This window comes from Centruroides sculpturatus, unplaced genomic scaffold (genome assembly GCF_000671375.1).
Source record: "Centruroides sculpturatus isolate CEXI.00-Female unplaced genomic scaffold, Cexi_2.0 scaffold785, whole genome shotgun sequence".
NCBI classification, from domain to species: domain Eukaryota; kingdom Metazoa; phylum Arthropoda; class Arachnida; order Scorpiones; family Buthidae; genus Centruroides; species Centruroides sculpturatus.
In genome coordinates, this window is record NW_019385677.1 from 383,805 (window position 1) to 394,345 (window position 10,541).

Consider the following 10,541-nt stretch of genomic DNA (forward strand, 5'->3'; position numbering starts at 1 on the left):
TGATCTATTCAAGCAGTTGTAGTTTGACTTGGCATAAATTTAACATCATGTTGCACCAGTCAGTTTCCTACCTCTGCTGTTGTCTGATGCTGTGCCATTTATTTGCCAGCATTTAAACAGGTGCATGTTATGGCAATATAAAATTTGATTTATTTGGACTGTTAAAATTCACATTGTTTTATTATTTCATGTGTGCTTATATGTGACTATATGTAGAAGTATGCCTAAGTGCACAGGCCCACGATGCCATCAAAAAAAATAAATAAATAAAATTCATTCCTTTGTGTGGTATGTTGACATATTGTCTGCACTTAACCATTACATCACAATATTGATGTAAACTAATTTACTTATACATTTACTGTATATTTCAGGAGTGAATTTACCGTAATCATTCATTTAAAAATTTTTCCTCTTAGTTTTATAATATGTCATTGTTCAATTTGCATTCTGAATATTGGAATGTTAATTGAATTGAAAAAGATCATATTAGATCGAAAATGTCAGTTTTATTATTGTTTTGTATTGGAGAACTAAGGTATTAAAGGTGTTATTTTATGATTGATGATTTAATTTGAATTTTACAAACTACATAGTAATAATTATTAACTGGTTTGTAAAACATTTTATTTTGTGTGCAATAATTGTTGGGGAAATTTTGTGTATGTTTGGATTTCAGGGAGAAATTTTGGGTCCTGAAAATATTCTGCACCCCTGGATTCTAGATGCTTCTTCTTGTGAATTTTGACTTGTTTTCTCATAAAGTATGATCATTTCCAATAATGTGTGTCATATAAGTTGTTGCAGTGTTCTACCAGTTAGCAGGCTATGTGGTATTTTACCTTAAACAGTACAGTGAAACTAACGCATCATATGCATGCTGGATAATAAATAAATAAGTAAAATAAATTAATTCATTCAAATAAGAGACATGTAAATCATGCAGTAGTTTCAAGGCAATAGGTAAATTTTTCAAAGATAAAAAGTGAAAATTAAAAATGGAATCTTGTTGTTGTTGAAAAGATCTCTTGCACCTGGATAAATGTTGAAAGTGAACATCTTGTATATACAAACACCTATTGACAAAAAAGCTATGCATTCAGGTAGAATTGTCTGATTACTGCAAAACTAGGCATACAGCTGTGTCAGACAAAAAACTGGCACACACAAACTGGAACTATTTGTATAGTAAACAAACAAATTCACACACAAATGCTAATTCCAGCAGTAAATGAACAAATAAACTTTAATGTTCAAGCGTTTTTGGCCATCTTTCAGAGGCCCTCGTCAGAAAAAATGCATAAAACAGAAAAAAATAGTTCTATCTTAGCTAAAACTTTTAAAAGATAGAACTGTTTTTTCTGTTTTATGCATTTTTCTTGACGAAGGCCTCTGAAAGACGGCCGAAAACATTTGAACATTAAAGTTTATTTCTTTGTTTACTGCTGGAATTAGTATTTCGGTGTGAATTTGTTTGTTTAATACAGCTGTCTCTCGACGGATATATAAATGATTACAGTTGCAGTCATATTGCACACCAGAGTGCCTTAAAATTGCTATCCCAGTATCCTCCTATAAAAAGGCTTGCAGAGACTTACTGCATTCAGAATTTTCCATATTGTTATTTGGAAGTCTTTGATTGTCAGACATGCTCGTACGACAAGGTTGGAGACTTTATGCACAGCTGATGGAGTTTGAGAAAGGCCACATCATAAGGCTGAAAGGAAGCAGATTGGCCATTTTGCCAAATTGTCTGTTGTCTGGGTTATTTTGACCCAACTGAGATATTGAAGACGGCAGTTGTATCTCAGTTGAATACATTCTCTAAAATGTTATCTATCTGAACATACATAATTCTTAAATGGAAAGGATACATTGTTCAATTTAAAAGAAAGACAAGTAAGAGTAAGAGAATTGACATAACATCGAGTAGTTAACCAGACAAGATTCAAGAACCACTTTTGAGGCATTGACATTATAATAGCCTTAGTGGAAATGTGGTTATGCAATGTAATATTGGGATGTTAGTAGTATACGACCACGACAATTTTGGTTGACTTCCATCAGCTTAAATTTGTTTACTACATAGATGTTGACGTAATATGATTTAGCCTTTATAACACAATATTAAAATATTTTTGAGACTATAGCACAGCTAAACGGTCATATGCATATTTCAAGTTGCACTTCTGATGTTCAAGTGAGCTTGCGAGCCATACTTTGGCCATTGTTGATGATAATATCTTTTAAATCAAAGTGTATTCATAATAGATTGTTAATTGATATATATTACATAGATTGTTGATTACAACTGTATAAGTGTGAATAATGTACAGTATCACTTTCATTTATGAATTTATAGCCTAACTATTTGTTGTTTATTCCACAGTATTTACTTTTCCTTATGCATGTATTTTAATTTTTTTTATTACTATTCTACCAACCAAGTATCTATTTATACATCTAATTTATTATTTATATTTAATTTTTATCTTATTTTTCTGTCTGTTTGTTGTTCTTTTCTGTAAACTATTCTTACAGAAAAATGAAAGCAAACTCCCAACTTATTAGTTGGAGTTTGACTTTATTTGAGGAAATCAAAAATGTCTGTAGACATGTTAAATTTTGTTACCGGACAGAATTTAGGTTTGGTGTTGTGTTTGAGATTTACTAGCCTGCTTAATGCAAAGTATATTAATAATAGATTTTAAAATTGTTGCATTTGCCCATTTTTTTTAATTTGAAATTGATTTTTATTCTTCAGTGCCGTGCAGAATATAAAGTGCCAGGACTTTACGTCATTGATTCTATTGTACGACAGTCTAGACATCAGTTTGGTTGTGAAAAAGATGTATTTGCACCTAGATTTACTAAGAATATAACTGCAACTTTCCAAAATCTTTTTAAATGTCCTTTTGAAGATAGAGTAAGTAATATTTATTATAATATTTATAAATTAAAATTATAGCATATAATTATTTGTGTTGTTTACAGAAGATATTCAAATTTAAAAAAAATCTGTATATAGATGAATGTTTAGCTATAAAAATTGATTTTGGATACGTAAAAAAATATTTGTGAAAAATCCGCAATGCATTGCTGGAGTAAAATTTGATTGTTCGGTAATTGCTGAAAAGCATTTTAAGCTTCATTTTATAATTTATGCAGCTATCAAGTAATTAATGAAAATGATTTCAGTTGCCTAAATTTAAGTGATTTGTTTATTTCAAACATAGTTGCATTATAAGTTTTTAAATGCGGAAGTGATAAATAATTTATTGAAGTGTGTTACGGCTTGTATTAATTTAAAATTTATTATATTTTAGCCAAAAATTGTTCGTGTATTAAATCTTTGGCAGAAGAATAATGTTTTTCCGAGCGAAGTCATTCAGCCACTTCTGGATATGGCTAATCCAAATGCTCCAGGTAAGATTTTTTGACAATAATTATATATAAAACTTATAGTGATACGTCTGTTGAGAGGGATAAACCTACTGTATTTTATGATATATAAGATGCATTAATATTTCAGGAGATATTATTTAGGAAAAATTATTCAGTATACTTAAGTTGTCTCATTCATGTGGCAGTTGGCCTGAATTTTCTTTACTGAACATTTATCTCTGATTAGCCTTGATGGGAGCTTTCTTTTCACACGAGGCAGCAACAGACAATGGCAATTTGTTTATCCATTGCTACCACAATAACATTTTTAAGAGTTAGGCTAGATAGAGGTTACCAAAGGTTGTTGGGAGAAATCATAAGCCTATGGTAGATTGCAACTTCATATATAAAATGAAGGATGATTTTTATTTTTCTGGAAAAGGGTTGCATGTTATATGCCATAAATTATGATATATTATTTCTAAAAAAACATTATATTACTAATTATTATGAAATGCTAATACGATTTAATGGTGTTTCAATTAAAGTAACGTTTAATTTTTATCTAGTTGTTGTATTTTCAATGTTCATTATTAATTATCGTAAGATTTAAATGAAAACATGTCGTTGGCGCAGTTACTAAAAAATATCGTGAAAATCTATCTTATATACGATCTCAGAAAATATATTTTTATTAGAAGATCTAGTTTCACAAATTCGTAAAATTGCGTTTATACAGGTGGATGAGCGAATTAATAATATAGCCTGTCGTATTTCATAGAAATGATGTCATAGAAATATATAATATTTATTATTATTATTTTTTACTTTTTTGGNAAAACAACAATTACAAATATATTACATTGTTCAATTGAATTTTTACTAGAGAAGATTATGCAGTAACCAAAAATGTAGGTGTTTTTATTTGGGACTTATATCTTACATTGACTATTGCCAAATGTTTTTTCAAATTGTCTTTGATCATTTTTGTATTGAAGATAATACTTTTAGTTCTTTATAAATCACAATAAATACTCATTTTGTAATTCGAATTTAAGTAGTATGGTAAACTATAATTTTACGTAAGAAGTGCTACTGTGCTTCTTGCTTCAGTTTAAATTGTTGTTTGATGGATTTAATGTAGTTATATTTAAAAATTACATAACTTCAGTACTAAATAACCTATTAGATTATAAATTGGGGATGCAAAAATTGAAATATATATCAATAAACGTTTCTGGTTCTGATTTAAATAGCATTTATTAAAACTAAAGTATTTCAATATTGTATGTTTATATACAAAAGGGGATATTTGATGTAACTGGCTTGTTGGAGTGCTATCAAAAATTAAATATATCACATGATAAAAAAATTACTGTACTAGAAAGTCAATCAGTTATTTCAAGAAGGTAGTTTGAGATTAAATGTGATAACTAAATAATAATAATATAAAGCAGATTGTATATTAAAGTTATATTGAATTCAATAAAATGATAATTTCAGTTTAAAATGACGTTATGCTAATATTAAAGAGTAAATTGTATTCAGCTTTTAAATATTTAAAGACAAGATTATTGATTTAAATTTTGTGTGATTTTTGAAGTTATTGTTTTCTTGTATTGATCTTTCTGATTTGATTGAATTATAGAGTTTAATACTCTGAAAATATTGTTCCTTTATATTCTCTGTTTGCTCTACTTAAATGAAATAAATTAATTTATTTGATGTAATAACATGTGAAAGCTGTATTGATAGACATATATAATAATTAAAATTTATGTATTATCTCATTACTAAAAACAAATTTTAATATAGTTTAGTAATAGTTAATAGATTTTGTTATCTGTGCTGTAATTGTACTTATATTCTGTATGTAGAAAATACAATAAAACCTCTAATCTAGAAACTCTTTTTAAGTCGAACTGGATTGTCAGTCCATGCAGACACCCTGTGTAATATAATGTATTTTTCTATTCCTAAAGTTGAACAAAATTTCGCGTATCTCAATGTTGTTTCCCAAGTCAAACTGGTTGATCTCAGCTTAGTGTCAACCAACCCGTTCTGTTCCACGAGTCCTTTTGGCAAATTATGTAGTAAAGTGGCTTTAATACAGCTGGAAAATTAAGTCAGTGACAATCCATTTCAAATTAAATGTGTTCACAAGCAGAGTTGCTAGTTTAGTAGAAAACCCACTTGATCTAGTGGAAGTATATTTGCTCCACTAAAAATGTAGCAGAAACAAATTTTAATGGGACAAGTTAATGGGTAGTAAAGCATTTAGTGAAATTTTTCATGGGTTAAAAAGAATTGAAAACCCTCAATGATTCAACAAGTAATTCTATCGTAGAAAACAATTAAAAGAAACAAAAAGATGAGAAAATAGACAAAGATTGGGCAGCATGAATTCTGGAAAAATCGCCCATGGTATTTGTATTGTGTCATTCTCCTAGCTTTCAGTTTTTCGCTAATAAATATCAGTGAGTGCAAAAACATAGGATGATAAGTGGTTTGGTTTAATTGCTAGAAAAATTTATTTTTATAAAACATTTCATATATATAATGTCATTAATATATCAATCTTCCAAAATCACATTCTGTTTTTGCAATCATTCTGAATGATAACAAAGAGAATGCATAGGCAAAAATATTGTAAAAGCTGGAAAAATGTTCTTGAACTGAGTGGTAAGGTCCATAAATACATCAACCCTTGCAAAAACTGACTTTTTTGAAATTTGTTACAAAAATACAGTGTGTTTTTATCTATAAATACTCTAATATTGTCTTGAATGATTATTAATGCCCTGATTTGTTTTTACTGGAGTTGGTTAATTTCATTAATGCTACAGATTAAACATATAAATTAGTGCAATATTCTTTTGTCACACATTGTGCCCAAATAACAGTTTTTCTAATAAAAACACAAAAAAATATAAATACAACTTTTTACAAATATAAAACCTTTCTTCAGTCTTTTTTATTTCGCCATTCGCACCAACAGCAATCCATAAAAAAGTTTACAAAGTTACGGAGGCAACCTTTCTTTTGGGGCTACTGCCTCCACAATAAAAATGTAAAACCTACGGAAAATGCTCTACCTTATTATTACATTTTTATTGCAGAGGCAGTAGCCTCAAAAGGAAGGTCGCCTTCATAACTTTGTGAATTTTTTATGGATTGCTGTTGGTGCGAATGGTGAAATAAAAAGGACTGGAGGAAGGATTTGCCTTTGTAAAAAATCATATTTATATTTTTTGTATATTTATTAAATGTAAATAACACCGGCCATGTTCTTTTTATTATTTTTATCTAACAGTTTTTATATACCTTAATATGTGGAATTCTCTATAACTCAGAGTGACCATTTTTTAGTCCGTTTCTAGATTTAGAGGTTTTATGTATCATATTATTGAATCGTTGTGATTAATATTTTGTTTGCTTATTGTTATTAAAATATTTCTGTTATATTTTTACTAGTATTTCAACAAACACCTCCCAGCGGAAATGACAATTCTGGTAGTATTTCAGTGAAACATAAAGGAATGGATAGTGCACCGTGGAAAACATGGAGTCAGAACAATCAACATTCTGATAGCGCTTTAACGGAGTCTCATTCATTTCAAAATTCAGAAGTAAGTACTAATTTTAAAAGTAGAATAAAAAAGTAAATCTAATACTCTCATTATCTTATACAAGTGAGGTCCTAAAAGTTAATATAAAAGTTATTTAGTTAAAAACAAATTAGAGATTAAAAATATATCAATGTATCAAAAAATCATATAAAGAATTTGTATTGAACATTTTATATATGAAGGAATTTAGAGATAAATGTAGTTATTTGAAAATTTTTATGTTTAAATAATTTAAATTAGAATAGAAACAGAATTATAATTTAAATAGAACCATCTGAATGCAGCTGGTTCTATATGAATAAATATAAACATAGTATAATTTTTTAATCAAAATATGATTTTGCTGAAATGTTCAAAATAGGTGTTAAATTTGATTATACAGTACTTTCTACAGCATAAAAACAAATTGAAATAATAGGTTTACTGATTTTATATGCCTTAACTATATTAGTATTTTTGAAGTTTTAACAATAAAATATCATAGAAATTCTTGATTATAAATTACTAAAGGCTACAGTATATTTACGAATTTTAGAAAAATGCAGCAATTTGAAATTCTTGTACTAAGAACAAATAATGCTTAAAACATTTTATCTTTAAATGTTTTAATCATTAATTACAACCAATAATGACTGTGCAGTATTAGCCACATCTTGTGATTGGTAGCATGAAAAGACAGCTTAAAAATGTCTACAGTTTTTGCCTTAAAATAATGATAACTAACCAAAACTCAGATTACAATAAGCAAAGCTTATATTAGATGTTTTGGGACATGCTAATTTTGGTAATATTAAACAATTATATAGTTTTTGAAGTATTCTTTATTAGTATCAATGTCAAGTTGCATCCTTCTAAGCAAAGAATGAAACAATTAACCCAATCTTCTTTGGACAAGGTGTTGACATCCTTCAAGAAAGCATGGCATTCATCTTTGACTATGTTAAACTTGTATCCTTTGTTGTTCTTCCTCTTATCTCCACCTAAAAAGTTCACCATTCTAGAAATGCTGAAAGCAAATGGTTGCCACTTTTTCAGAAAAAGTGTTCGTCACAACAGTTGAAGTGGTAGATCAAAACACAGTTAATGCCGATTGGTATATCTCGAAACATCTGCTACAAGTTTTTGAAGACGTATGCAAGAACCACACCATAACTGGTTTATGAGGAATTCTGCTTCACTGTAACAATGCCAGGGCTCACATTGCTGCCAAGACATTGGAATTTTTACAGGACTCTTGTGTTTGGTTAATCCTGCATCCTCCATATTTCCAGATTTAGCTCTGTGCGACTTTTTTCTATTTAAGTAAAAAAAATGAATGAAAGGTTTCAAGTTTAACCTAGTCAATAGATGTCTCTTCATTCTATCAGTCACAAAATCTTCAAAACATATTCAAATTTTTATGCTTTAGTGACTTAGCTAAAGTAAAAAAATTTTATACTAATTCGAAATATAAGGAAAATTAATCTGCTAGAACACCTGTTTGAAAGATGTCCTAGCTACAGCCAAAAAAAAACAAAATCAATTGGGTAACTCGTGGTTAAGTAGAATAAAAGGTCAAAGTTCGACAAAAACTACAAAAACAATTAGCTCAAAACAGAACTTATGGAGTTTCATTGCTAATGTTCTCAGCAGGTGAAATGTCCATTGCATATTAAATCATTACGTACAGAATGTAATTTAACATTGCCAACGTCTTCACAAATAAATAGGTATTACCATATAGTAATTTGTAGACTAAATTTTATTGACTCGTAAAATTATTTAATAGATTATTAGATACTATGCTTTTCCAGTTTAAGATACAATTAAAGCTTCTCTAAATTTACATTTATACCACAATTTTTCTTAGTTCTGTTAGAAAAACTTATTGAATTCAGAAAATAATGAGAATTATATAACGAGAATTATCTTTTACCTGATACAAACATTACAATTTATTATTATTTTTTTATTTGGTTGTTACAAACATTTTAATTTAATAAAATTGTTTCTTTGGTTATTTTGCTGATTTTTTATTTAATATGGATATATTTGATCATGAGAGATTGAGAAATTTGAGCTTGTTTTTGTTTTGTTTTTTGAAGGCTAACTGTGAAAACTACCAAAAAAATAACTCTACACATGAAGGCAGGTGGAGAGTTAGGAAGGTATTGGATTTTAGATTTTTTTAAAAAACATTTTTACAAAATTAAATCTCTAAACTTTTGATACTTTGTGCCTGCATGCTAGATTAAAAGTTAATAATGTTAACTACAGTTCAGCAATGAACTATACATTTAGTGTAAAATATTTAAAAATATTAGTTAGAGTCTTTACTTAGTCTTATTTGTAGTAAAAAATAACTTTTCATTTTAATAATTATTTTTATAATGTGAGGTGAATTGTCAATATTAGAATTCTAACAAAATAGACTTATTGGAATACAAAGTTTTCCAAAAAAAAAAAAAAAAATGCTACCATTTTAAATTATTGTAATTATATAATTATTACTCGAAGTATGCAATGTAAGTCAATCGACAAAATAACTGTCGATTGACTTACATTGCAAAACAAAAATGAACACTTTATGATAGAAGGTGTTTTGCATTCTGCAGTCTGCAAAGTTGTAATCTGTCATCACTGTGCCAGAAGAACGTTTGCCTTATGTGGCGGATTACTTTGAAATTGTCTGCAAAACTCAAAAAAACCATCGAAAATCGGTGCACAATGATGACTGATTTTGACTTTGCAAACTGCAAAACAAAAAGACATCTTTGTTGCAGATGTGGAGTTACCATTTTCATTTACTGTGCTTCCTAGAGGTGGCAGACAAAATGAAATCCATATGCAGATGGAAGACGAAACTCGGAGAGTTACTCTGTCGACTGATCTACATTGCTTACTTCTAGGGTAATAATTAACATTATTACAGTAATTTAAGATGGTATTATTCTTTTTGGAAGACCCTGTATTTTATACACTTCATTACATATACTTACAAGATTACTTAATTAATATATTTTCTTAATTTATAAATGAGTGGATGAAAATAAAACTGCATAAATATAGGTTATTTAGGAACAGTATGTCATTAATAGTATGAGGGTCTGGTCTTAATTACTTTTGCAAATACCAAAATATTCTTATCCAAGGAAAATAGAAGACTTGCATGGTGCTTTTGACACTGTACCACTTGTAAGCAGTTGTCTGATTTGATATTGTCTTATCTCAAATCTAGATTTTTTATTAATAATAAGTTTTTAGACATCATCTGATTAATTACAGGTAGCCCTCGGTTTAATCTGCAGTTCCGTTCCTACAAAAGCCGGCGCAAATCGAATTGGCGTAAAACGAACCCATATTTACAGTGAGGTATAGGGTTAGGTTCTACATAAGTGAAAAATAAGCAAATAATTTTGTTTATTAATACAATATAATACAAAATACATATAAATTTTTAATTTTTAAAATGTATTTTATCATAAAATAAAGTAAAATGTTTTTATTTAAAAATTTTAGTTTCGAATTTCTTACATTTTTCGGAAAAAA

General features: G+C 28.4%; 1 protein-coding gene across 2 annotated transcripts in view; it reads left to right on the forward strand.

Moving 5' to 3' along the window:
* Positions 1-10,541, forward strand: part of LOC111641122 (splicing factor, arginine/serine-rich 15-like) — a 58,755-nt gene that overhangs the window by 35,493 nt on the left and 12,721 nt on the right. Inside the window, exons 3-6 of one of the 2 annotated variants that reach the window (XM_023387242.1) lie at positions 2,765-2,926; positions 3,327-3,426; positions 6,859-7,013; positions 9,098-9,160. In XM_023387242.1, the coding sequence (XP_023243010.1) occupies positions 2,765-2,926; positions 3,327-3,426; positions 6,859-7,013; positions 9,098-9,160 (480 nt within the window). The remainder of the gene's footprint in view (positions 1-2,764; positions 2,927-3,326; positions 3,427-6,858; positions 7,014-9,097; positions 9,161-10,541) is intronic. The other variant, XM_023387243.1, reaches the window with a different exon arrangement.